Source organism: Artibeus jamaicensis, unplaced genomic scaffold (assembly GCF_021234435.1).
Source record: "Artibeus jamaicensis isolate MK-2021 breed Jamaican fruit bat unplaced genomic scaffold, CSHL_Jam_final contig_467, whole genome shotgun sequence".
Classification (NCBI taxonomy): domain Eukaryota; kingdom Metazoa; phylum Chordata; class Mammalia; order Chiroptera; family Phyllostomidae; genus Artibeus; species Artibeus jamaicensis.
Window position 1 is genome coordinate 1,513,930 of NW_026521845.1, and position 27,762 is coordinate 1,541,691.

The following is a 27,762-nucleotide window of genomic DNA, read 5'->3' on the forward strand; positions in this document are numbered from 1 at the left end:
TGTTGTTTAATTTTCTTTTGCGAGGTTCCCTTGAGTTCCGTTCTCACCCATATTTATGCGTTCGATCATCATGAGGTTTTCCCAAAATTTACTGATTTCCAGGTGCTAATAATTAGCTTTAAATTGCCATTTAATTTTCTAAAAGTGATCTGATGTTCCTGTATCATGAAAGAACTAAGAATGATCATTTGTCAGTTATTTTGTGGGAGAAGCAGTTTCAGTTTTCAGAACCGACTTCACACAGTGGTGTGACTAAGACACAGCCTGCGTGGCAGACGTGACAGTGACTGTCAGACGGCGAGACAGAGGAGTCGGACGTGCGCCCCAGTGCTTGTGTGCGAGCGAGTGTCACCACCTTCAGAGTTATCACCTGGGCGGCCAGACGTGAACTTCTTCACGACACCGCCTGTGCTGAGAGCGTCTGGAGCTCCTCGGAGCTCAGGGCACGTTCAAAGTCTTCAGTGCTGGTAATCCATTTTGGGTTTTTTTTTTTAGTCCTGAAAAAGTGAGATCCAAACCTAACAGAGTTTTGGTCAAGACAGAGCGGTGTGCATGGCTTTTTTATGTGACTTGTAAGGTGACTCTGAAGGCTCTGCCAGGTGAGCTCCAAACATGTTTTGAATTGAAGCAGAATTAGAATTAGTGCTTTGCTTCCCAGGTCTGTTTTGAAAGGCAGTATGGATTAGGATATACATTTTGGTGGTTCTTGAAGAATAGTTATTTAAAAAGGTGTGGAAGATCCCACGCATGACAAAGCAGTAGGGACATCCTCAGGAGCCAGAAATGACCTCTGTCACCAGAGCCAGTGCGCAGAGCTCCCGCTGTGTGTGGGCAGAGCACCGGGAGGCGACAGCAGCCCCTTGCCCTGGCCTGCCACACGCCGTCGAGGCCCAGACGGCTGAGCCCCCGGCCAGACGGGACCAGAGCCCCAGGCTAGTCAGTTCTGGAGCACGTGCAAGTCCCAAGTCTAAGTTACCTGGTTATGGTCTCACCTTCTGGTTTACTGAGCGATGTTGAAAAGAGCAGGTTTGTGACCACGGGGCGCTCCGGAAGCGCTCCAGGTTCAGGAGCTGGCTGCCCTCTGAGGACAGGTAATAGAGCTTTCGGCCAAGCCTTTATGTCCCTGTGGATGCGTTGCCTCCAGCAAGGTCAGCAGCAGAGAGAAGTGGCAATGAAAAAGGCACCCAAGGACGAGGGTTACCGAGATTCTGGCAACAGCCACACAGGAGAGACGGGGCTTCAGAGTGGTGCGCGTTTCCCCGCGGTCTCCGTCCCACCATTCCCCTTGGCAGGGGTTTCTTCTCAGCCGTGGACGCGCCTGCCTGGGCCAGTCCCAGTGGCGCCGACACCACGCCTGCCCTCACGTGCGGCGGCCCTCTGGGGGCTGGTGCTGCCCGTCCCCACAAAGAGCCTGGAGAGCCTGCTTCCCAAAGGGAGAGACAGGACAAGGCATGTCCCGCTGAGCCCAGGGTTCAGCCTGGGTTCGAAGAGCCACTGTCTAGCAGGGTGATTGACCCTGACCATCAAGAGGAGGTAGTGCTGCTGTCCCGGGTGGGGCAGGGAAGACCTGCGCCCAGCGCCCACCCAGGCACCTCAGGCACCTCTTGCTGCTCCCCTTGCCCTGTTTGATGGTGAATGGACGGTGGCGGCAGCCCTGGGCTAGGAAAGGCCTGGGAGCCAAGGCTCAGGACCCCCAGGATGAGGGTCTGAGTCGTGTTAGGTGAGGGCCAGGGGTGTGAGTGGACGGGGGCAGGAGGCAGCTCTGTGCCAGCTGAGGTGGAAGGGATGTGGTTTGTCCTGCGCCCCTAAGCTGCTCTCCGAGTGTCCCTCCCTAGCACTCTCCCTCTAAGCTCCCCCTACTGGTGTTCCAGAAGAGCTGCTCCCCAAACCCCAGGAAGGTGCCGATCCGTGGCACAGGGCAGGACCGTGGTGGACGCTGTGATGTCCCCTCAGACCCCCTTTCAGCAATGAGGACTTCCTCCGTCGCCTGCTGACAGTTCCCAGACCACAGCTCATGGCCGTCAGCTCTCTAGGGGCTGCCTGGGCCCTGTCAGTGAACGAGCAGAGCCAGGGCACCGAAGCCCCATCCTCACAGCCCAGCTGGGGCAGCACCACAGCCTGGAGGCCTTCGCCTGGCTGCCCACAGCCCGGCACCGCCCTCCGCCCACCTCCTCCTCGCCAACTCGCAGACCACCTGCCAGCAGCCTTCCTGCCCTCTGACCCCAGAGCCTGCCACCGTCCCTACCCACTGGACGGTGATCTGCAGGGAACAGAGGGCAAGGCCAGTCTCGGGCTGTTGGGGAGCCCGAGAGGTAGCGGACCCTGAGGATCGTGATCTGGAGAAAGCAACGGGGACGGCCTCCGCATCAGACACCCGGGCTTTGACGACAGGACCGGTCCGTAGGCTCCGATGCTCTGGGTTCGCTAGGGTGTTGGCCCAACCTGTTTCCACTAACAGCCCGTGGTCATTTTTATTCATAAATTATCTCGACCGTGTGTTCACTGTTCCCAGTCTCCAGCTGCGTCACCTCTCGCAGAAATGAATTCCAAGAGCCCCTGCTGTTTGAGGGGGACTTGGTGGTTTTGAGTCACGCGTCATCCGCTCGAGGTTTCCTGGCAGGGACCGCACAACCGCACGGACCCGGGAGCCTGACACCGGCCCGCTGGGCCGGAGGCGGGGCGGCCATCCCTTGCGCAGCCTCTGCTCCGTGCAGCGGCAGCCAGGGCCCGTTGGGGAAGGGGCCGCCCGCCGCCCACCAGCCATCACAGACCACACCTTGCCTTGTAGTTGTTGGCAGTGTCAAAAGAATTTATTTCAAATCTGCTCGAGACTGTGGTGAAACTCAGGTTTTCCAAAAGCCAATACACAAAGTCCAACCAACCCCCAGAGACCAGAAAACACAGTGTTTGCAATCCAAAAAATACAAAGGCTTGTGGATACCGATACAAAAATTAGAAAAAGCACTCCCCCCGCCCCCTCCGTGCTTCCCGTGGGACACGAACGCTGGAGGGACCAAGGGCTGCCACCAAACACCAACAACTAGTGACAAAGTGGGTGCGATGGGGGAGGAGGGAGGGAGAGGAGGGTAAAGAACGTCGGGAAAATGGAAGTTCTGTCGACAGCCAAAACAAGGACACAAAGCGCTTCGTTACTTTTTAAATTCCTTCGCCAACGTCAAACACATCTCATGCTTAATACAACTTGGGTCAGTGCGAAAGCAGCGATTCTGCGTCATGCATTTAACTCTTCCTGCTCTGTTCGCCCCTCACTGGCTCCCTGTGCTGGGGCCCCAGCACGGGGTGGGGAAGGCCTTCCGGGGGCAGCATGGGGATCCCGCCAGCACATGGAGCCACGCCTCCAGCCGCCCCTGTTCTAAACCCGAAACTTGTCTTACATTTTTGGAGCCTTCCTGAGCCTCCAGCCTGGTAGGTGGTGCCCGCCTTGCTGGCCCAGGAGCCCCTGGGTCCTCCCGGGGACTAGTGCCCTTTGGGAGAATACCAGCGCCTGCCCTCAGGTCTCACCTCCCAACGCCTTCTGACGAAAGTCAAGGTCTCTCATGCAGAAACTGGGAACCCGCCTTCACGGGCAGTGAGCACGAGGGAAGCTCCAGGGCTGGCAGGGCACAGCCCCTAGGCCTTGGAGCCCCCCTGCCCTGCCCTCCAGGCTGCGGCTCAGGGGCATGTCACCTTTCTCTGAGACCCTGGCTCCAAGCGCTCCCTCTGTCGAGACCTTTGGCAACAAAGGGGTCACATTATGGGTGGAGGAGCCCTTAAATACCAGAATGTATAGTGACCGAGGAGTTAGAAATGGGGGTGTTATCTCTTCATATTTGAAGGGAACTTCTGCATACAGATGCCCCAGGGACAGAGGACGAGGCCGCAGACGCAGGGCCGCTGGGAGCGGGGACCCTTAGGACGCTGCTTTCTGCAGCGTCAGGACTGCGTGAAGTATCAGCTTCACCCCGCAAGGCCAGGCCACTGTGCGAGAAACGCGGTCATAAGAGGCTTGGATGGAAGACACTGTGGTCAGAGAACACTCCACAAAGCCACCAATGGACTTGATACATTGAATGTGAGCTGTGAACCTAGACTTACGAGATGACAGACTTCTTTAAGTGTTATTCCATAATCCTCACAATAAGTCAGAGGAGGTAGGTTAGTAGGACTAGTCCCATTTTGGGGTGGGGGTACCGAGGCACAGAAAGATTTAGGAGATTTGCCCCCACCCATGCCTGGCCCAGTATCCAAGCCAGGTTAGAAGATGGGTTTCTGAGGGTCGAGCTTGGCGTCTGATCAGTACATCCTGCCCACAACCTACTCTTGTCTATTTCACAGCCAGGAAAGTGATGACTGGGAACAGCCAGGGGCCTAGTTCACCTTCAGAGGAGTCCTGAGACATCCCAGGCCCAGCACAGGCCTCCAGTGTCTTCTGAGGATGTCTGGGCACGCTTCCAAGCAGTTACAGACCACCAGCCCATTAAGAAGTTTCTGCTGATTTCAGTCACAAGTGGCCAAGGGCAGCGAAGGAGTTTCGTTTCTAGGAACGGGGGTGGGGGCCGGGGCATCTTTGGTGAACGCAAAGTGCATTGGACAGGTTGCATCCTGTTCACCACTGACGTCACTCTCCCTGCCAGTCCCCAGCCGGTGGAGCACCGCAGCCCTGCCGAGAAGCCTGGGCTTGGGGACAGAGACCAGGGCCCGCAGCCCTGTCATGCAGGTTTCCCACATCACTGAGCAGACACCCCTTCCCCACTTCCTCACTGCCTGTTGACACGTGACAGACTACTTGCATGACCCAGTGGTCCTCAACCAGGGGTGTCCCCTGGGGTGCATTGGCCATATCTGTAGACACTTTCAATGTCACAACTAACCTGGGGGCTGCTACCGGCACCGAGAAGGTGGAGGCCAGGGATGCTGCTAACACCCTCCAGTGCACAGGGCAGCAGCCCCCACAGCGCAGCATCGCCCAGGACACGCCCCAGATGTCGATGGGGCCGAGGCTGAGAACCCCGGCACCTTCCGTGGGCCTTGCAACCGTGCCATTCAGCATCCACCTGTCAGGTCCCCAAGGACCTGACCTGCCCTGTCTCAAAGCCAGCAGGCAGCCATGGGGCCGCAGCAGTTCACCTATGGGCCACCTGTCACCTGTGCTGAAACATACCTTCGAAAAGGACCAGGCCTTACACCTGTGATTAGGATTAAGGCTGAACTGCAAATAGCCCTGGGAAAAGTACACACAGGTCCTTCATGTTGCTGCTTTGCTGAGAGTGCTCTGGGTAGCCAAAGGCAGGGGCACCAAGAGCAAGGATGGACAGGCCTGTGCCCTTGGCGGACCCCACGGAGTGGCCCAGGCTCACTCCGAGTGCTGAGGGTGCTGTTGCAACTGCGGGCTACACACAGGGCTGAAGATCCAGCCTTGAACTAGGTACAGTTTATAGGTCAGTTCCTCTGTGGGCCAGGATTTCTGGTGTCCCACTGGAATCATTAATTGGTTCGAAAGGGGAAAGGCGGGGCTGAGTAATGTCTTACGTTGCTGTGAATTAGGAGCTAGGAGGCTATGCAGTGAGATGCTATTGGAAACTTTGGAAAGAGATTAATTCCAAAAAGAAAGGCATAGGCTTTGACCAAACTTGCTGACCAGTGAAGAACAGAGGGCAGAGGAGCTGCCAAACAGAGGTGTTATTTACAAGGCAGGGGAACCGGGTTTAAGTCACTTTCAGTCCCCATCTCACTGAAACTGCTTTGTAGATGGACACCAAGTTATTCCTCAATAACCTCAATGCCGCAGTGCGGCTTCTGCTTGGACTCCCAGAGCCTCCGGGGAGGGTGACGACGGAAGGCCACCAGGAGCTGCAGGCCTCCTGCTCCGTGTTGCTGATCCCTCGAAGACTCGAGTGTGTGGCATGGAACTGCCTTCTCTTTTAGGTCCCTTGTTGTCCCTGAAAGGCGTTTTGTGCTGAAGACCGGAGAGGTGGCTGCAGGACAGCCTGGCGCTGTCCCTGGTGTCAGCCGTATTGCTTCTACGTTTCTGCAGGGGTCAGAACAGGTGGAGTCACGCCGGTCTGGCACCCACAGGACCTCCCACCTGCTGCCCGTGGGGAGTGGCAGGGTGTTTTAGTGGCTTCTCTGTGAATTTCAGGTAATTTTCTTCCTACAGAGGCCACCTGAAATTGCGGGAATATCCCTTCTCTCTTTCCACGTCATCCTGGGACCTAGGTGCTGGCTCTCCGGGGGTGACACCAAGCCTGGGCTGAGCGTCAGCGGCTCCCTTCCAGAGATGCAGAGCCAGGGCTGCCTGGCGACCTGTTTCCATGATTCTGGGAACTCTGCAGCCTCTCACCTGGATTCCACTGTAAAAAGCCACCTCCTCCAGGAAGCCCTCCCCGACTTCCCAGGCACACTCTTATTCTTGGCACACTGGCCTAGTCTTTTTCCAGAAGACGTTTCCCAAAGCTGATGCATCTGGACCAGTTGCCCATGGCTTCACTGGCCCCAGGAAGCCATAGCTCTTCCGTGTCTTCCAATCTTCAGTAATCTTTCCCCATCCTCCAAGCCGACTCCACCCAGAGCTATGGCAAAGGAGTGAAATTAAGGAACGTGGAAGCAGAGAAGAGAGGCAGCTGAGAGGTCTTCACAGATGAAGACCGGGTGCAGCCCGGGGTGGCCTTGGTTGCCAGGACCTTGGCGCGTGAGGCTTAAATACAGCACCAGACAGCTCCTGGGGCCGCCAGGCAGTTGGCCCAGCCGGCCACACCTGTGGACACAGCCGGACAAAGCAGCCTGGAGGTCCAGGAGCAGGGGCTCGAGGTAGGATCGTCGGATCTGCTGAACAGAGGGCAGGGCCTGCCCAGCTTGGGCCGGGTCACTCAGAAAGCAAGTGCGGTGTCTTGACAAGCAGCTAGAACCAAGTGGACACAGTAAGGGCCGGTTTACGGGCTCAGTTTTATAAAAATCCGATCCAGCAAAGAGAAGTGACTCCTTAACCTCAAAAATAAAATGCTTGATAAAATATATTCTTGTAAACAGGTGAGAGGTTTACTACCAGTTGGAGATGGAGGTGGCAGGTGACAAGGAGAAGGGGGAGAGGAAAGAGGAGCAAGGTGCTCTGGGGCAGGACCAGCACCTGGAACGAGCTCTTGTGCTGAGAGATGAACATGACTGGACGTGGGTCTCAGGGGAGAAGGGCCGTGTTCTCAGCAAGGAGGGATGGGCTCAGCCTGAGCCCCACCCCAGCCTCACGGCCTCCGCACACCCAGGCTCATGCTGGGAAACTGGGAGACAAGGAACACGATATTGCTGTCCACTTCCTGCCTTTCAGAGGCCCTGCCTGCCCCGTCGCGGGAGGACCACTCTGCCACGACGGCCACTTCTTGCTCGTGAGGCGTTCATGGTGACAGACAGACGGACCTCAAAGCGAAGGCGGGCCTGCTCTCAGAGGCTTCCCCGGCCTCCCCTGCTACTCGCTGGGAGTCTGAGCGAGCAGGACTCAGCCAGGTTTGCAGGTGACCTCCTGGGGAGCCGGATCCAGGTGGAGACTTGTCACATAGTCATTGAAATTCAAATGTCAGTGTTTTCTTCTGTTTAAGAACTGAGAGCTGAGTGAATCAATTTTAGTAGACTATTGTGTGTGTGCACGTGCGAGACAGAGAGAGAGATTGACTGGTTGATGAATGAAGGACCTAAGGAAGCGAGAGAGGTGAAGACCAATTGAATGGTTAGTGCCCTTTTTATCGAGCCTGGGTTAGGGCTGCAAGCGGCGGAACGTACCGACGTCCCCAGGACCAGAAAGCGAAAGAAGTTTTCCCAGCAAAGATGAGAACACTGGGACTCTGAAGGAGTGACACCCAGCAAAGCTGGACCCTCGGGACATGGGGCTCCAGAGGGTCTCCTGCCACCTACTCTCAGGATGGGGTGCCCCCCCGCCCCGCTAGACGCTCACCCTCCTCACCAAAAGACCAGCTCTGAAAACAGATGGCAGAAAAGAGAACCACAAACCCCAAATACTTTCTCTCTCCCTTGAGAAAGGTCCTTCTTGGCGAGTATTTGAAAAGTCCGTGCGGGACCAAGCGGAACACGTGCCCATGTTCTGTACCAGCGGTGGCCTCCTCAGACCCGGCCTGCAGACCCATCCTCTGTCCCCCAAAGAAAACGTGTCTCAGCGGCTTCTGGGTCACATGGTGACGCGGTCTTCTGCCCATGTGGTTGTTGAATTGAGATTTAGCGAGGGGTGGCAGGCTTCTCTCCGAGGCCCATGCACGGCTGGAGCTGGGGGCTAGTTGCCCGACAGCTTTGGCCGTCCCAGGTTTGTTGGCACGTCCAGTCCTGTGTGCAGGGTGACCTGGAAACAAAGGCAGGCTGGGTGAGGGTGGAGAGCCCATCCCACGAGCCCTAAGCACCCAGACAGCGTGGCGGCCACAGGCTACGCGCAGCTTGCTGGGTCCCCACAGGCTGCAGCTGCTCCGTGCTGTGGGTCCGCTGTTGAGGCCGCTGCTCAAACCACTACTGTAAGGTCCACAAGTCCCCCACCCAGGAGCTGGTCTGCGCCCACCCCCATCATGAGAGCCCCCCGCTGCCTGGGCCCCACTCTGCAGGGGTGCTGGCTGTCCACTTGCTCCTGCTTTCTCCCCGTGGCCCTCGTTCCTTCCCTGTGTCCGTGCCATCAACCCTGTGGAACAGAAGCCCATCTTTCAGGCCGCCCCAGAGCCCTCCTGCAAGGGCGTGGACGTACAAACCAATCAGGAAGTGGCTGGTGTAGACCATCAATATTCAGGGCCACGGGTACCATGGGGAGGCTGCCGCCCCCACCTGCCCTGCTCCCTGGGGGACGAGGACTCTGCTGGAGACACAGGGTGGCACCCCCTCACTTCTCTCCCTCCCTGGGGAGCTCCTGAGCCATCAGCATCTTCTAGGACCCACCCAGACCTGAGCTCTAAGGGACAGATTTCCTGCCTGCTTCACGTGGGGGCCAGAGAAGAGCAGAAGGGCTAAGAGAGAACAGGACCGGACTCACAGCGCCTTAGGGCTGGCTGTCCCCAACTCTGCTCTCAGGGCAAAGCCATGGGGCAGCTCCATATGACTCGCCGCCCCTGACCCCTGCACCTCCAACGGCCCCAGTAGGTGCCTGGCCATCAGGGTCTATACTGGGCAGAGGCATGGACTGGCTTTGCTCTGATCGCTTCCCCAGAAAATGGAATCCCTTCGTCTTCCCTGGTCCATCCTCCTGCCCCAACCCTCCCCGGCTTCTCCCCACACTGCCGCCTTGGCGCCTCTGCCCGTTTCAAAGGAACAGGGGGAATTTATCATGCCAGAGAGGATGGTCTCCGGGGAACACCCAAGCTGGGCCACTAGGTAAGATCTCTACCTGGGCAGGCGCTGTGGTGGGCTCCTCCATGGCCCTCTCTGCCCAAGTGCCCCACAGGGGTCCCCGGAGCAGCAGGGGAAGCAGCCAGACAGGCTCTGGCCCTGGGGGTGGGGGTGGGGGAGGCACCTGCACGTTGCGGTTGAGGCTGAGGGCCGGCATGAAGACCCCGTCCACGTGGCTGAAGGCTGTGGGGCCCTGCTGCTGCCCGTTGATGAAGAAGGTCAGCGTGTGCTTATTCAGGTCCAGCAGCACGCCCACAGTGGCCCCCTTGCACACGCCGCCTTCCGTCCTGGGGGAGAGAGGGCCCAGGGGGAGCCGTCACCACTCCTAGCCTGGGAAGTGGGTGGGGGCTCAGGGAAACCGCCCGAAGGGTACCGAGGATGCCCTCACCTAAAGCACGCAGCCCCTCGTGGTGCAGGGAGCTGTTCTTCTGGGCTTGTGATCCTTTGAGCGAAGCACACCCACCTGTTAAGGGGCCTCAGGGGAAGACCTTCCCCTCCGGTAAGGCTCCTCACTCTAGAGGGACCAGGGTGCGCAGCCCCTTCTTTCCCGACTGCGACTGAGACCCAACACCAGGGAGTTGGGGGCCCAATGAGGGAGTTAACGTCCCCACGTGAAAATGCAGGTAGGGAGCCGGGGTGGGAGGGCTCCTTGGTCTGCCAGGGAAAGAACCCACCGGGCCCCCTTTTGGCAGTAGCTGGTGCCGATGAGGAGGTGAGGGCAGGGGCAGATGGCCAGGCCCAGATTTTGGAGGGCTCCCCCCACTTCAGCACCTCCCCCTGGAAGTATCCGGGCCTCTGGCGAGGAAGCACATGGCAGGGGACAGGCACTGGAGGTGGACTTGAGTCCCCCCGTCTGAGTAACAGCCCACAGGTGATTGGCAGACCTGGGGATAAACTGGGAAGCTCTAGACAAATGTCGGTGATACTCTTGTACGTTTCGTGGTGGTGGAAACTCACACCCACTGAGTGGGAAGACCCTGGAATCCAGGGAGCAGCACTCTCGGGCACCTCTGCCCACCTGCCTCCTCCCCGCTGGGCTGAGGCTGGACCCTGACCGAGGCTGAGCTGCCTGGTGAGAAAGCCATTTGTGTCCTTTGCGAATTGGAAATGAGCGATCCGCTGGAGGCTGAAGGCGAGGCAGAGAGCAGGGAAGGTCGTGACTTTGGGAGGGTGCGCTGGGAGCCCCACAGCAGGGTCCAGCGTGTGGGAAAGGGCACGAGAACTTGGCTGTTGATGCTATTCTAACACCGACCAACAGGGGGCGGTAGCCACCAGCCTGAGATGCAGGAGCGTTATTACCACCCAGCCCAGTCTCTGCCCAAGGTCAGTGTTGTCCAAGGTCAGCGCCAGCGGCCCCTGCCTGCGGATTCGCTCCACTCCTGCTGCACCAGGTCTCAGACTATTCTATCAGCAGCAGCAGCACCTCCTCCCCATCCCCACCCCGTCCCTAGAACCCAGCCAGGGTCCTAAGGTGAATTCTGCGGCACCACTAATTAGCCCAGTGACTTAGGCCCCAGTTCACCTTTAAGCCCAAGTCTCATCATCTGTAAAATGGAGATGACACTGGGACTTTTGTGAGGCCTTAACGAGATCCTGTAAACCGGGGCTTCCCACAGCGTCTGCCACCAAGTTGGTGCTGCAGGGATGTGGGCCTGCACCCCCGCCCACTGTGGTCCAGGAACAGGGGGCGGGTCAGCCAGGGGCCCAGCTAGCCAGAGTGGGGTCAGGGTGCAGAGGGCTGGAGCCACCCTCCCCCAGGCCTCTGCCAGTGAAAGGCGGGTGGAAGGGGCCTGGTGAGCTTCCAGGTTCCCTGGGGACCCTCAGGCGTCCTCTGAGTCCTGGCCCCAGACCACGACCCACATGCAGGAGCAGCAGGTGGACTCAGCACACAGAGAACCTCCAGGGCCCACTTTGCCCAAAGCGGGGTCCACTGAGTTTCTCCCTGGGGCTCCTGCCCTCTCCCGGTTGCAAAGACAACCTTTGGCAGACCAGGAAGGACACCCACAGCCAGGAGGTCTCGAGGTGGCCTGACTCTGCATTTCTGGGTCTTCAGCCAATGCCAACTTTGAGGGGTCCCCCTGCCCCCACCTCCTACACACAGAACCCCCGGGGGAAGAGGAGAAGGAGGACCCCGAGGTATGATGGGAGGTGCGGACCCTCGGCCTCCTCAGTCAGGGCGCTCACAGTCCCTGGGGGCGCCCAGGCATCGAGGCGTCTTCCCGGGGCAGCCCCTTACAGAGTCGTCAGCAGGGAGCACCCCAACAGTGCAGGGAGCGAGCCTGAGCTGACAGCGTGTGAAGGAAAGGGGAGCAGACGCAGAGACAGAACCACAGCTGAGGGTCCCCCAGAACCTGGGCGCACACGCGCCGTGCTGCGTAACCGGTTTCCCGCTGACTCACTGGGGCTGTGCTCACTTCTACCTGGTCAGAGTCGAAGCCACTTAGAGATTAGACACCAGTGTGGCTGGAAACACCTCCCACATTCCTAATGCCTGGACTCGGGACAGGCAGGAGGGCCATGGGTCCTAGGGGCCCCCCCTTCCCAAACTCCCTCGAGTGAGGAGGGCAGGCGAGGGGCCCCCACGCACCTGTTGGTGTGGGAGTTGCAGTGCATGAACCAGCTGCGGTTGTTGTCCACGTACATGGCCCAGGCCTTGTCGTCCTTGCCCAGCATCATGTCCTTGACCACGCTGGCCCTGGCCACGCCGAAGGCGGGGTCCGGGTGGTTGTCGTACCGGTCCACGTGCAGCTCCCAGTAGTGCACGCCCTTGGAGAATGCCGCCGTGCCCAGCACCACCCGGTCGTCATAGCTGCTGCAGGTGGCTGTCTGGTTGTCATTGGACAAAATGATGTCCCGGTGCCCAGAGTTGGGGTCAAAGGTGAACCAGGCCACTGGAAAGGGAGGAGGCAAGAGGAGCAGGTCAGGGGAGGGAATCTGCTAGCAGCATCCAGCCTGGGTTTAAAGACTCAGGCTCGCTCCCATCTATCGGGAAGTTGGCCCGGTGTCATGGGTTCCTCCCAGCGTGATACACACATGCACACACACAGGCACATGCACACGCACACTTGCATGCACACCCCGATCTGTGTTCATCCATGTTCCCAATCTCACTCACACAACCTGCCAAGAAACCCAGACTTTCGGGCCCAGAAGCCCCACATCTAATGCACTTCAGAGAGCCTTGGCCTCTGCGTGAGCAAGCGCAGGTGGATTCAGAGCGAAGCCACTCTGCGTCCTTCCCATGCTGTTAGGGGTTAAAGGGGAAGGAGATGCTCATGCCCCACCTCTTTGTGAGTGGGAGACTTGAGACAATAGAGGGGAAGTGATGGAATCGAAGTCACAGGGCTCCATTCTTCCAGTTCCTAGCCCACTGGGTGGGGCCCCCACCTGCTCCCCAACCCCCTCTGGTCCTGGGAAATGAGGCCCTTCCTCTAAAATCACAGCCACGATGCACAGGGTAAGGGCTACCCATCTTCAGGCCAGGAGCTCCCAGGGGCAGAAAGCCAAGTGAGCCTCGCGGTACATAAAACGTCTCCACAAGTCACATCATTTCCAGAAAAGCTTCCCCGCTGTGCCCCTAACAACAGCGTCTGCTCCTGTCCTCCCTCCTCCAGGGCCCCGTCACGTTTTCCTGGGCAGTCCGAGGTGTGCTGGGATAAATGAGGACAATGACAGAGGCTTGGCACCGTCCTGGAACGTCTGCGGCCTGGGCAGGATGGCCTCATTTAGTGGGACAGACTCTCTTTGGCTCGTGTGCCTTATTTACATCATGGCTCCCGCCGAGTGCTCAGCCATCCCTGTGGGTGTGGTCACGTTGCCTGAAACCTGAAAGGCCACCTCGAGCTGTGGAAGCCACAGACCTGAGCTCCTGCACTGGGTGCTCAGGGACCAGGTTCCTGAGGTGAGGAAGGCTGGGGTCTGGGAGCTGGCACACCTCCCTGGTGGCGGCGCGGCCGTCTCCTCCTTGGGATTGTCTTGCCCACTCTGAGTCCCTCAGAAGTGGGACTTTAGTCTCCCAGAGCCTCTCAAATGCTAGTGCCCTTTGCCAGGCCCAGCAAATGGGATGAAGGAATGTCTCTGTCCTTTGTGGCTTGTGAGGAGGGAGGAGCGGGGGGCAAGGAGCAGGTGAGCAAAGCAGGGACTGGGTGGGCAGACGTGCACCCCTCACTGCCACCTCATCCCCTCCTCTCTGTCATGCTCTGTCCTCAGCAGCTGATAGTTGTTCTCGGTCGCTGAGACGAAATGTGGGTTCCTCCCTCAGAAGCTCACCCACCCATCGTGCCTGCGTCTGCCTTTCCCCTCCCCTCACCCCGGCGCTCACCATCGGAAGTCTGCAGGACGACAGTCTTACTGTAAGGCCCGACGCCAGAGGAGTTGAAGGCCTTGACCCTGGCGTTGTAGGTGCTGTTGAAGTGGAGGCCGTCGATGGTGCACAGGGTCTCCTTGCCGACATACACCTCCTGCAGGAGAGCCAGGGAAGCTCGTTAGGGTACCTTCTCTCCGCGACACGTCGGCATCAAGCGTGTCAGAGTTACGGAACACGGGACATTTGGGTAAGTCGGCGGTGCAGGGGCACAACCGTGTCCACATCAGGAACCGACCCTCACCAGTGGCTGACCAGCCCCTCAGCCTGTGAGCCCGTGAGGTGTGACAGGGTCCTAGGGAGGCAGGGAGGGACCCCAGGTCTGTAGTCAGCAGGACGCAGCCAGACAGCGTCCGGCAGTGGCAGAGCCAGCCCTCCGACGCCAGCGCCTCCAGGGCCGTGAAGGTGCGGAAGCGCCCCTTCCTCCCTGCACGCGGCACTAGAAGAGTTTCCGACGGGGACTGGAGTTACAGAAAGCAGCCACGCATCCACATACAGGAAAGGACCGTTTTAGGAATAAGGACCATCGCGCACACACATGGAGAAAGTCAGACAAAGGAAGGGTATGACCAAGCTCCGTGGATTCCAACTGATTTGGGTTGGAACCACTTCTGGGGAGAGAGGGGTGCTCCAGCCTCCCGCCTTCCCCCACCCCTGAGTTGGCATCTTCCACTCCCAGTTCCCCCTTCCCCACCCTCCAGTGGCTTTTTTCTTGGCCCCCCAGGAGGGTGAGATATTTCTGCATCCAACCCCAAAGATTTTTTTTCTAGGGATCTACCTTGTTCCCTGTTCACGTCCCATTTACCCTTGTCCTGCTAAGGTCCCCTTACACCTGTCCTGTGTCTCCATACTCTGTCTAAAGCGTCTTCCCTGCCTCGTTGTTCCGGCGCCTTACTCTTCATCTGTTTGTCCGAGTTATTAATGAGCAGAGTGTCCGGGGACAGAAAGCAGGAGCTGTAACACGACCCCGTGTTTGTGCTTCCTGGTGTTTGTGTCAACGAACCAACTTGACCGTGACCTGAACTTCGCTGTGCCAAATCTCAAGGTAAGTTCCATTAGGGGCCTGGGTTGGGGCAGGGGGCCTGTCCCAGGGTTGAGACCAGATGAGGGAGTCGAAGACATCTTTCTGGCTCACTCAGAGCCCTTATCGTTCCCATGGTATTTCGTCACTGGGGCCATGCATTTCAGAAGGTGACCGGATTCCAGCAGTTCTTTATCAAGTGTCTTCCGCATGCAGGCAAAAGGAAGAGTGAGCCAGGCAAGGTGTGAGAGAGCACTGAGGGACTGGGGCGCTGCGTGGGAGGGTGTGGGGAGCAGGGAGGACTGTACTACCGGGTCAGTGGGGAGGTAGGCCCGTGCAAGGTCACGCTTTCTCTGAGCTCTGCTCCAGCTCAGACCTGTGTCAGTCTTCACAGAAAAGTCGCCTTGGGCTTTCCCTATGGCCACCACTCCACCTGCTGGGCCCACCCTGACCTAGCCCTGGGGAGACAAGGCCCACCCTCTCCCGTGAGCCCCGGCCCCCTCTGGCCTCCTTGCTTTCCCTGGAACACAGAAAGCCTCCTCCTGCCTCAGGCCCCTGCACCCCCAGCCCTCTGTCCTTGGGGCCAGTGCCCTCGCCGGTGGCCTCAGGGCTGAGGGCAGCCTCTCGGGCTGCCCTGGATGTCGGTCGGGGCAGCGAGAGGCACCGTGGCCTGCGCGTTCGGACCCCTGAAAGCAGCAGCAGGGCTCACCCGGAACTGCCCCCCGTCCCCGTCGTCCAGCTCCAGGATGTAGCCGTCCACGGGGCTGTGGGTGAAGGGCGGCGTCCTCCAGGCCAGCGTGACGCTGTTGTTGCGGGTGCAGCACTTCTCCAGCTGCAGCAGGGGGACGGGCGGCACTGTGACGGGAGGGCCAGGTTTAGAGCACACCCCTCCTCAGGGCACTGGGCACCCGGGGCCCTCCGCCCATCCCAGCCACCAGAGGAAATGTGGTTGAACCCCGTCCTGGCCACCCTGCAGCCACTCCCAGCCTCGCCCCAGGGGTCCAGACTGAAGGCAGCTTGGTGAGGGCTGGCACTGGGTGTCCAGGAATCTCCGGGGCCACGGCAGGTGCCTCCACCTCCATAAGGAAGGGTGGTCCCTTGCCACCCACACTGACGTGCATGGGCTTTGACTGTTGGACGGTGAGGGGCCCTGGGAATTCCAGCAGAGCCTCCATCCACGTGCCTCCGAGCCCAGCACGGCCCCCAGGGACCCTCTGGGGCCAGCTTGCCGCCTACACCTGGGGCTGGGAAGGGGCTGGGGGTGGGGGCCGCAAAATGCAAAGGCACATGTAAGCCTTTGGCGGGGAGCATTCTATTTTTTATTTTATTTCTTCTTATAAGAGAACGTTTAGAAAGTTGCAAAGGTAGTAGAAGTTAGCCAACTGGGCTTCACGGGCTCAGGAAACAAGTTACTCCAGCAAAAGAAGGGCCCTTGGAGCTTTGGAGAGAGAGAGAGCCCAGGTAATGGGCCCGGGGGGGGGGGGGAAGGAGGGCGAAGGGAAAGGAATGGCTGTGCCCCGCAGAGAGAGGGTGGGAGCGCAAGCCTGCCCACCCCCCCAACTAGATCCGCGATGGGGGCGAGGGGGTGTCATTGGGGGAATCGGGCAGTCAACCCGTGGGAGCAGGGATTTGAATCAAACATATCATAAACTCTATTCAGGCGAGATTGGGAGAATGATTTTGTTCTAAAGCTGTGTTCCGGCTCAAACAATTTCAGAAACAGAGGTAGTTCCCACTGACTTTTTCTAAAGGGAAAACCGCATATCAGTTCTGTACAATCTATAGGTTTGGTGCCAGACGTTAGGGTACCACCCCCCAGGTTTCCACCTCGGCCGGCCAACACGCAGGGCCCTCCGTGTGTGCCTGGGCTCTCTCCCCGGTCCTCCATGAACCCCGCCGCCCCCTCCGTCCAGAGCGGCATCTGGAGAAGCTCCAAGCCTCCTCTGCAGCACCCCCACTTCCAGCGCCACCCCCTCCTTCCTGCCCCACCCTGCCATTCTCCTCCTGTTCCTCGTGGGCACCTGGGCTACCTGGCGTTTCCAACCCTGCCTCCAGGTGTAAGCTGACTATGGGGGTGAGTGTGGAGATGTGCAAGAGGCTGGGGTTTTTTTTCATTAGTTTACAAATGGCCACATATTTTTCAGGCAAAGATTTTGCTGAGCTCGTGGATTCTGTAGGTGTATCACTCACCCCCTTTGCTAGTTCCACTTAAAAAAATCTAAACAGTTTTATTCCCTCTCCTGAATGCCCCCTGGGTGCCTCTGGAGAAGCTGCCCATAGAATAGCATTCTGGGTCTGGCCAATTTTGTAATGTGGGCAAGTTATGCAAAGTTCACTTAATCCTCAGCCTGTGTCTGCCGTGGCTCTCTGAACTCTCCTCTTACCGCTCTCCAGCTGTTTCGTTCTGTTCTCCCCTCTGACTTCCCTTCTCTGCTTGGAACAGCAGAAAACCCATGTCTGCCTCAGGGCCTTTGCACTTGCCATCCCTGGAACGTTCTTCCCCATATCACACCTCTCTCCCCCTTCTCAACTCAACACACCTCCACTGCCCCTTCCAGAAAATCGCCTGCCTCTATCAGATGGCATCTTATGGGTTTGTCTGTGTATAGTCTATTTTTCTCTCTAGAATATCAGCTCAGTCTGGTGAGGGAGTTTGTAGGGCTGTTCCCCGCTCCGTCCTCAGCGCCCGGAATAGTGCCTGGCATACACACTCAGCCAGTGTCACTGAACGAGCCAATGACACTGTTACAGACGGAACACCTGGGCTTGGACCAGGGTGTTACCTGCCCTAGGTCACCCAGCTCGTGGGACGCTGAGCTGGGACCGGAGCCAGGCCTGCGACTTGGGCGTCCCTCCTTCCCAGCTGCCTCCCTCCCTGTCCCGCAGCCTCCTGCTGACACTCAGCTGCCCCTTGGAGGGGACACCTGTTCCAACAGAAGCCCTGACGGAACTGGGCCAGTCCCGGCTCACCCCTACATTTCATCTGAATGAAGTCCAGCTGGTGGATGGCCTGCAGCAGTGGCTCGCTGTCCAAGGTCAGGTCAAATTCCGCAGACACCTTTGGCTCCAGGGCGCCCTTGACCCACTGCTCCTGAGACACCTGGACACGCTTGATCAGGGCGTCCGAGATCTTAAAGGGAATACACAGTTTAGGGCTTTGATTTGTAAGGGGGAAGTCACGCAGTGAGTGGTGAGGGAGCAGTTGGGGCCTTGTCCCTGTGCTTGGGGACGAGAGGGGGCTGTGCTCAGTCGGCACCGCTGCCAGTATGACACGGGACAAATGCAAAGAAGGCACTGTGCTGTTTAAACTGTATTTCAAATGTGCAGTCATGTGAAGTGTGAAGTGTCCTGGCTACTTCACACGGGCCAAACCCTTTCGTGAAACCAGTGACACTTCGAGACATACAAACGCATCCTTCATTCTGCCGCTTCTGCTACACTCGGCACCTCAACACCGTGGAAGGCGCTGTTTGCCACGGGGTCTGAAGAACGCACCGCCCTAGCCCCGGAATTTGGAAGCTTGCCCCCACCGGGTGCGTGTCCTCCCCAGGTTCTGTAGCCTCTGCCCCAGACTCTGTGCAGCACCCTCAGCTGTGCTCTCCTCGGCCTCAAAGTCCTGCCCGTTCAGACGTTTGCACACGTCCCCTTAGAGTGAGACCCATTACACCCATCTGCCATGTCGGGGACTAGGCAAGGGGAGTCGTTTTCTCCACGGATGGAGGGTGGAGCTCTGGTCGGAATCTCTGTCTGGTGCCCTAGAGATGCTCCTGACCCCGGCGGCCTGGCAGTGGTCACCTGTCCAGCCCGCAGGACTCTGCACCTTGAGGCGAAGAATCACGTGGATTCCGCTAACTCGCTTCTTTCCAGCTGGTCTGGCAAAGACCGACCTCTCCACTTTGGGGGGGAAAGTTTGCACTGGGGTCTCTGGGAGTCAAAGCCTAAAAGCAAGGCATTTGGGCCCTACAGAGGATGACACTTGACCCGCTCGTGCCTCAGTGACACAGAACCAAGGTCACCAGTGGTGAGAGGGAGAGTCAAGATGAGAACTTAGCTCTTCAGGAACCCTTGAGCAAAGAAGAAGCTACTCAACTCCAGGCCACCGAGAGGGACCTTGCTGCGACTTTGCTGGTTTGCTGGTCTGGAGAGAGGAGGCAGGGGCTCGTCCGCGGGCCTGCGCGCTGGCTCACCTGCAGGAAGCCGGCGGGGTCGTTCTCCTTGATCACCTCCAGGCAGTACTCCATCAGCCCGGTGGACTGGCGCAGCTTCAGGGTGCAGTGGTTGATCTGGTCCCAAACCATCTGCGACGGAAGAATCCCTAGTGAACACCTCACCGGGGGAGGAGCAGCCCGGCTGTGGCGGGTGTCACAGAAGTAGCAGGGAGGAAGGTCTGGGCGGGGCGGCCTTGGCCTGGACCGCTGTGTGCCCTCCCTTCTGGCCACCCTGCTCCCGAGTGCCACATGCCCTGTTTATTGGTGGACAAATGGACCCGCTTCCCAACGTGCGGGGCCACAGCACCCGACAGAGCAAACTTCCTGAGCTCCAGACGGAAGAGTGGAGCGAGCACACAGTCGGACACTCTCCAGCTCCGTGTGCCTTCCCGCTGGGCCTTGGGCAACGGGGTGGGCTCAGCTGCTCCGCTGGTAAACCACGGACCACCCCCAACACTCGTTCGTTCCCTCTTTTGTCAGAAGTGGTATCTTCTGATTCTGATGGGGAATGTCTATAAAACGGACCAAGCCTGGGAACAATGAAGCAGTCCTTTGTCAACGCGGCATGCTCGTGGGCGCCGGCCTGGACCGGGAGCCCAGTGCCGTGTGAGGGGGACCCTCACGCCCCGTGGTGGGTGGGGGGCCCTGTTATTATCACTGACTAGTGATATCAGTGGTAATCAGAGGCGATCGGTGATGTCTTCAGGCACATCAGAGACAGCCTGAAGGAGGGGGCAGAGCTGGAGACCCGAGCAGAACAAGGCCTCGTCACCATCCGTGGCCACTTCTGCTCTGCAAGATGAGAACGGGCGTCCCGGAGGCAGAACAGCGAAGGTAGAGACCGGGCAGAGCGGGGACCTCTCACTCGAAACCAGCGGGACTCAGGGCGTCGGACTCTGGCTTTGGAGGGAGAGCATGTGTGCCGACTGGCTTCGGCGAAAGTCCCACGCGTGTAAGGAGGCCCAGGGGCAGCTCAGCCCGCTCATCTCTTCCCTGTTTCTTTCACTCACTCCCTCACTCCCTGATGCCCCACCTTCCGCCGCGTGCACAGGCTGCTCGGTGGGTCGCAGGTGTCTGCCTCCGGGGGCACCTACCTTCAGCTTGTGCTCCCTCTCTTTAGTGACCTTGGTGAGCAGCTTGGCTTTCTGCCGCGTTAGAGCGTCGACCAGCGCGTCACACTGAGCGACCAGGCAGGCCTCGTAGTCCAGTCCGTTTTCCTGTGGGGAGCAGGGTGCTTTAGGAGGAGGCATTGCTGAAACCCGGGGGTGCTGGACACAGACCCACGCGTGTGGCACAGAGGCTGCCCTGGAGCCCCCCCCCCACGCAAGGTCGGAAGGCGGGGCGCAGCGTGACTGCGGGGGAGGGAGGGGAACCTGCCGCACTGCCCCACCTGTCTACGGCGGAGCGCGCCTTACTCATTCAAACCTCCCTCAGAGTTTTCAATGTCTGGGGAGACCCTCAGGAGAGGGGGAAGCAGGCTGCACGCCATGCACGGCAGAATGCCATCCATGTGCGTGTGCACGCCGGCAGGCGGCTGCCTCAGGTAGTGAGGTGGAGGTGACCTTTTCTCTGTTCTGGCGGCTATTCCCTCCTTTTCACAATTCCCGTGATCCATTCGTCTGCTTTCTATAATTAAATGGCAGGAAAACAAAGAAAATACACAGCGCTCCTGCTATAGGGTCTGCCTTTCTCAGCTTAAAGAAAGTCCTTCCGGGCCCCCAGGATCAGCAGGGGTCAGGCCTCTTGTGAGGGGCTGGATGGTGCACACCCCCTGCCCCCGGAGGTCCCATGTCGAAGTCCTAACCCGGGTACCTCGGCGCGTGAGTGTATTTGAAGACAGAACCTTTAAAGAGGAAATTCAGTTAAAATGAGGTTGTTGGGGTGCATCCTAACCCAATGCCGGGGCCCTTGTGAGCAGAGGAGGCTGGGCTGGACTCACGCCAAGGGAGGACCCTGAGGACACAGGAAGGGGACGGCCGTCTGCACGCCAAGGAGAGGGGCTCAGAAAAAACCCCAAACCTGCTGACACCTTGATCTTGGACGCAGAGCTTCTGGAACTGTGAGATGATAAATTCCTGCTGTTTAAAACACCTGGTTCGTGGTGCCCCGGTACAGCAGCCCCACCAAACCGGTCGTCTCACGCCTCTGAGACATCAGGAACCTGACCCGAGAGGCTTCACGGCGGAATCTGCGCTCGGACTTGTGGGGCAGAGCGGTCTCATGGCTGATTGAGGACTCGGTGCCCTTCGTCCCTTCCTCCATCCCGACGCTGGCCTGCGTTTCGGGTCCCCGTGTGTCTGTTCCTCCGCGTGTGCATTCACATGGAGGGCAGGCGTGCGCCCTGACTGTCCCCTGCACACAGAGCTCCTGGGGCCGGGCATGGCGCCTGCCTGCTCTGTGTGTGGCTCAGGTGTGAGCCGCACGCACGAGCGCTCGTGGGTGCACTTATTGGGTGAGTGAGGCAGCCCCACGTGACGCATCGGTTCCATGCACACCGAGCACCGTGGGGCCCGACAGACGCTGCGCAGGACAGCGTGGCCACGCAGGAGCTGCTGCGTGACGTCTTTCTGGCTCTTTCCATGACTGGCTCCCACTGAGTTGACGTACAACCTGCCTCCCGCGTCAGGTGTCCCCTGGGTGCCTGCGGACCCAGGGCGCGCTGTCTGCTGTGTCAGAGGCTGTGCGGTAGGGCCAGCCACCCCGCCCGCGACACCGCTGAAAACACGCTTGCCACTCACTCTCCTTTCTCCCCGATACGTCTCCTGCACCTGCTGCACCCACTGCCCTCCCGACGCTGGGGCTGCGCTCACCTGGATCTGCTGCAGGATGTTCTTCAGCTGCACCAGAAACTCCTTCGCTTCTTTCGCCTTGTCAGAGACTCCGTTTAAGGCCTGAGACAGCTGGGCCTAAAAGGGGTCACAGGTTGAAAAGGAGAATGAGGTGTTAAAGGGGCAGAGTTTGCATGGCATGGGGCAGACTTGTGTTTATACGGGGGTGAGGCTCACGCCCCCCACACGCCGTCCTCACTGACAAAGGACCGAGGACTCGCGGTGCCTGCAACATGTGCTCATTTCCCAGCACAGGTTGGTTGATCTCCTCTCTTCTGTCTGGACCCCAAAACTGCAGAGGGGCAGGGGGTGCTCGGCTGATGGGATCGGGCCAACCGGTTGCTCCTGATGTTCGCAGACCCCAGGGCAAGAGCCGTGGCCTAATCCAGCCCCTCCCCTCCCAGGGCAGCTCCGCCCTCCTCGCTAGGACTCCCAGATGCTCCTGTAGGGACAGCTCAGGTCCTCCCAGGCCAAGCTCCACCCAACACTCCCTCACACAGTTGCCCGTTGACCTGGGAGGGGGTGGGCAGGAAAGAGGCCCGTGGACCCTGGCATTGGGCTGGAATCGTGTGGCTGGGAATCCTGAGACGCCATCCAGGCTCCTGGTGGCAGCCCCCTTATTCCCAGGGACTCCCCACTTGCAGAGAGGGGTGCAGGCACAGGTGACTGCGGCCCCGGGGTAAGCCTACCAGCTGGGGTCAGATCTAGGGCCTTCAACGTCACGTTTCTTAACAAAACACACGCACAATTAAATTTGTCTCTGAAACCCAGCGATCAGGTGAGTGATGGCCTTGCTTTGTCTCACATTTCACATTAAGAAGCTGAAGATGCCGCATCGCAGGACCAGACGGGCCGGGGGCAAGCCTGCCCCCGCCCCCCATTTTCTTTATGGCTCTGCTCAGCGGTCACCTTGTCGGTGAGGCCTCTCCCGTCACCCTTCTTCAGAACATCCATTGCCAGCCACGTAGGTTCACTGCTGCCTGTCCCCCTCCCCGCAAGTGCGCCCCCCGAACGGAGACCCTGCCCGGGTCGCTCCCATCCAGAAACGGCACAGGGCACTTGGTCGAGTGAAACAGAACTTGCTGAAGGGGTGAACCGGCGAGTGTGCTTCTTCAGACCACACTGGTGGTTCTCAAAGGGCGGCCCCTGGACCAGCAGCCTCCGTGGCACCTGAGAGCGAGTTAAAAATACAAGTTCCCTGGCCCCGGCCCAGGCCTCCCGATCAGACTCCGGGTAAAGCACTGGAACCTGCCTTCTAACAAGCCCTCCAGGAGTTCTGATGAGTTTGAGGTCCACTGGACTGGACATACGGCCTCAGCTAGACGCCTCTGAAGAAGGCAAACGAAACCACAGGGTGGGTGAGCAAACAGGGAGACGCGTGGAAAGATGAGGAAGGGCCTCAGGCCCTGGCTTCACCCTCCCTCCCCCATCTCAGCTGCTGTAGGCACCTTCCTCCATAGCTCACCCAGGGTGTCCCCCGCTCTCCTGCTATGGTCTGTGCAGAAAACATACCCAGTAGAGCTCAGGGAAATGGTACACGTCCTGTATCTGCTCTGTGTGGTAGGGCAGCCACCGGCCCCGAGGGGCTGCTGAGCCCCGAAAGCTGCACACAGCAAAGGGGCTGGATGTTCTGCTTTATTTAATAGTTTAAGTTTCATGCACCACCCGTGGCCTGTGGCCGCTGTTCTGGACCCCACAGATCAGTGCACCCATCCTCAGAGGCTGGATCAGCTAGGACAGCTGGTCCATCCCCAGACAACTGCTCTTGGAAGGAGAGCGAGGTGTCAGCAGGATTCATAGGCCTGGGAGGTGGGGGGGGGGGCTCTTTAGCAACAGGATTTTCAAACTGGAGCTTATCAGTGTCGGAAAAAAAGTTGCCCTCCCTCCCTACCACATTCCCCTGAACGCGCAGCCCACTGAGGCTGCAGCCCCAGGGTGGGGCTGCCTCCCGCTGACCTGTCCAGTCCCTGGTAATGGGCAACTTTGTCTTCTCTGCACATCTAGCCAGTGGTCCTAGCACAGCAAGGGCTCAGAAAAAACCCGCTCCCTGGCTGACGACAGAGCAAAGTGCTTGCTTGACCCAGACGCAGCTGAGGTAGGACGGTCCCAGCAGACCCACCTCCACTGCCAGCAGCCCGGGGGACGGGCCGCCAGCCCCCAGCCAGCCCTGGGAGCCAGCACAGCCGTCCCAGCCGGTGCCGGCACGCCCTCGCCCCAGCCCAGCCCAGGTCTGCCGACCTGCTTCCTGCTTGGTGAGTAGACCGAGAGCTTGGCAAGGAGCCCAGAGCAGAGTGACTTTGAAGGACATCAGTGACCTCAGGCAAATACCTGGCGGAAAGGGAAGAATCTCAGGGGCACGGCTTCCAGGCCCACCAGAGTCACTGCCGATCTCTTTCCCTTTGCTTCTGAGTGCCCATCGGGGAGGGGTCCCCAGCACACGCCCCCCCGGGGCCCAGCTGGGGAGAGAAGAGCCTGCCTTCTGGGCAATGGGGGTGCCCTGCTTGTCTCCGGACGTTGATTATACTAAACTCTCGGGGGAAAGAAAATGTTTGGGCAGAAGACAATTTTTTAAAATGGTCAAGTGGATTTTATCATGAATTAAAAAGTTGCATTTTATGCCCTTCTATTTCTTTTTTTTTTTAAATTGATTTGGGGAAGAGAAACATTGATTTTCGGTTCTACTTATTCATTCATTCACTGGTTGACTCCTCCATGTACCCTGACCGGGGATAGAACCCATAACTTTGGTGTATCGGGACGACGCTCTAACCAACTGGCCACTGGGCTAGGGTACGTCTTCCTGTTTCTTTGAGGTTAGAATTCTGTTCCTTTAGAGTCTCGACTTTAGGTGAACGACTTAAAACTACAAGCACTTCCACGCTGGCTCAGACCAACTGCCTGCCTGGCCCAGCACCACGTCTGCACAGGCAGCCCCAAGGGGCAGCTGTAGGGACCCAGGGCAGGCTTCTGTCCCACCTGCCCCCCCAGGTGGCTAGAGTGCATTACGGCACGTTAGCCATGAGGACCCTGGGCTGCCACCGTTCAAATGCTGACTCTGTCACCCAGCTGTGTGTCTTGGGAAGACACTTCATCTCTTTGCACTGTGACGTCCTCCCTTGTAGGATGGGAACATGAATAATAGTCCCTACCCCATAGGAGTTCTTACTATTATGCTTAGTAACATAACCCATGCATTCCCCAAATGCTCTTGGTGGTTCATTCTGGGTCTATCATATGTGAACTGTTTGAGACAAAAGAATGTTTGTGTCCCGCCCACCCACATCCATATGCTGATGCCTTAAATGCCAGCTCAGTGGTATCTGAGAGGGGGCCTTGGGGAGGGAAGTAGGTCACGAGGGTGAAGCTCCCATGATGTACCCTTATAAGAAGGGACAGAGAAATCACACGCAGTGAGAAAAGGTCACATGAGGACACAGTGAGAAGGTGGCCATCTGCAAGGCGGGAAAAGAGCCCTCAGAGGAACTGAGTTGGCTGGCACCATGACCTTGGACTTCCAGCCTCCCTCGTCCTGAGAAATAAATCTCTGTTGTTTATGTCCCTCAGTCGATGGGATTGTGTTACAGCAGCCCAGACTAAGACATGACCTTGTTGTCCCTAAGTTACCCAACCAGGGCCTACTTATAGTTTCAGCTTGGCCTTGGAGAGAGTCCTCTCGTCTGCCAGGGTCTCTGTGGAGAAGCCCTACGCTGCCTCCTTTTAGACTCGGCCTTGCTCTCTATCATCAGCGCTGCCCAGCAGGCGTGCTCCAGGTTAAACACCGCCGGTCCAGACGGGGTTTCGTCCAACCCCTCCTCTCACACACAAAGAACCCGAGCTTCCCGTCTGAGTTAACTGCAAGGGAGCAGACGAAAGTATCTGCCTGCGCACTGCTGTTATCGGCTGCAGTGTGCAGCAGCAGAGGCACCGTGCCTGACACCCGGGAGACATTCTTAGATGATTCTTTCGGTGATGCTGCCTAGACCCTATGGCTCATTAGAGGCCATTCCTATTTGAGTGTAAAAGTCCTACAAACTCAAGGAAGCTGTTGTTCCCAGACTCAAAGTGGGAGGAGAAAAAGACCAGGCAATTCAAATGCCCGACTGCCCGAATGCGGCTCATGCCGTCTACCAGTGTTTGGGGAACGTTTTTCATAGGAGCCAGCCAGCCCTTCCCTCTGGCACTTCCCTCTGCACCCGCCGACAGACAAGAGAAAGCACAGCCCCTAGAAGAGCCGTCAGACCTGGTCGGCTGGAGCGCAGGGCAGGGTTTGGAGTCAACGCTTCCCCGGTGCCTGGGTGGGGCATCATCCTATCACTTGCTGAAGTTCACCACTCGAAGTTCACTCCAGGGAGATGGACCCTGCATAGCAAGCAACCTCCCGACCGCCTCTCTCCAGCACAGCTCTGACCGTGTGCGGTACCCAGCCACCCACGTGCACCCCTCCCCACTGAATCGAGGTCTAGCCCCAGAGCCCCGCGTCCGAGCTCTTCCCCAGCATCACCTCCCAGCGCTGCCCACGTGGTTTCCACCCTCTGGCCAAACTGGACTCGGCGGCCCCTGCTGTCCCCATCCCAGCCTCGGCCTTGCCGCCCACTCTGTCTCCTGGGCTCCCCATTCCTGCTCTGGCTATTATTGCTAGCGAGCCTCCAGCCAGCTGCAAAGACCCTTCCAAATGCCACCCTTCCCCCCCCCCGAAGCTTCTGCACCTCTCCCCGGATGGAGCGTGCTCTTTGAACTCCTTCTAAGACATATATCTCGCTGGCTTTGGGACAGGTGGCCCGGGGAAGATGCCTCAGCGTTCCTGTCTTGTAGCCTGACCCCCAGTGTCCTGCAGCCTTGTCACACTTCTGTGTGAGGCGCGGTGTCTCACGTGCAGAAAGTGCCCCATAAATATCCGTGTCAGGGAATTGGCTTCGTTCTAGATTTTGTCTGACTAGCTCCCCTGAGCTACTCAAGTCTCCATCCTGTCACACGCTGGGCGTAATTAAAACGACCATGTGGCCACTCTGAACCCCTGTTTCTAGGGCACAGAGCCCCACACGCTATTGGACACCGGCCGTGTGACCCTGCCCCGTGGGCCTAGAAGCTCTGCACGACTCTGGGAGTTCCCTGTTTCTCGTTCACTGCCGCTGATCCGACCCAAATCTCGCCCTACTACACGCAGCACCAAGTGGTGTCCTGCTCCCTGCCCTGCTCCAAGTTCGGGGGCGGTCCCTTCACCTGGTCCTGCTCCCTCCTTTCCTGAGCAACCTGTCACAGCTGGGAACCCCCACCTCACAGCAGCCCCCTTCTCCAGCCAGCCAAGATGGGCTGTGCTTTCTAGTTCTCCCTGACCTGCCAGCCACAGGCTCCAAGGGCCCAGTCACCGAAACAATCAGAACTCTCCTCAGGTCAGCTGGACCGAGGCTCTGGAACACAGGCCAACCTGTGGGGGTGGGAGGAGGGAGAGGCAGGTGATGGAGGCCCTGCAGCGGGGAGAGGACAGGACCCCCGAGCGGTCCCGAGAGGGGGGCTGGGCCAGGCCCTCGCATGGGATGGCAGCAGCCAGACCTTCCAGGCCCCCAACCCCAGAGAACCCCCTTCCAGGTCATGGAGACTTAGCTCACAGAGTGTGAATAATGGATGCCAATGGCAAGCAGAGGGCTGAAGCCCACTGGGTAGAAGCCGCTTGGGGGAAGAGCAGGCCAGGGTTTGCCTTGAGGGAGCACCTCTGCGGGCCAGGTCCCTTCTATGTCGGACTGTGCGCACAGACCGAGGGGACCCCGTCCCCAGAAGCAGAAAGGGTCTTGGGCAGAAGAACTCTGATCCCGGGGTGACCCAGGCAGCCTTTCTCCAGGGGATGCGACCCAGATTTGGGGGAACCCCCAGAGGCAAAGCAGCTCTTTCCTGTGGCCTTCCCTGGGCGACCTGCCCTGGCGGGAACTTTCAGGCAATTTTAGACTCTTCCCCCACCTCAGATGAGAAAACACGGAGGCAGAC

The 27,762-nt window shown here is 58.7% G+C and overlaps 1 protein-coding gene across 2 annotated transcripts in view; it reads right to left on the bottom strand.

Moving 5' to 3' along the window:
• Nucleotides 1–2,809: 2,809 nt before the first annotated feature.
• TRIM67 (tripartite motif containing 67) overlaps nucleotides 2,810–27,762 on the bottom strand; it is a 41,090-nt gene continuing 16,137 nt past the window's right edge. The window contains exons 2-10 of one of the 2 annotated variants that reach the window (XM_037136769.2): nucleotides 21,766–21,861; nucleotides 20,050–20,172; nucleotides 18,935–19,045; nucleotides 17,724–17,877; nucleotides 15,457–15,602; nucleotides 13,685–13,823; nucleotides 11,951–12,254; nucleotides 9,488–9,650; nucleotides 2,810–8,338 (exon numbers count right to left, since the gene is read on the bottom strand). In XM_037136769.2, the coding sequence (XP_036992664.2) occupies nucleotides 8,273–8,338; nucleotides 9,488–9,650; nucleotides 11,951–12,254; nucleotides 13,685–13,823; nucleotides 15,457–15,602; nucleotides 17,724–17,877; nucleotides 18,935–19,045; nucleotides 20,050–20,172; nucleotides 21,766–21,861 (1,302 nt within the window). In that variant the 3' untranslated portion in view covers nucleotides 2,810–8,272. Of the gene's footprint in view, nucleotides 8,339–9,487; nucleotides 9,651–11,950; nucleotides 12,255–13,684; nucleotides 13,824–15,456; nucleotides 15,603–17,717; nucleotides 17,878–18,934; nucleotides 19,046–20,049; nucleotides 20,173–21,765; nucleotides 21,862–27,762 lie in introns of both variants that reach the window. The other variant, XM_053667328.1, reaches the window with a different exon arrangement.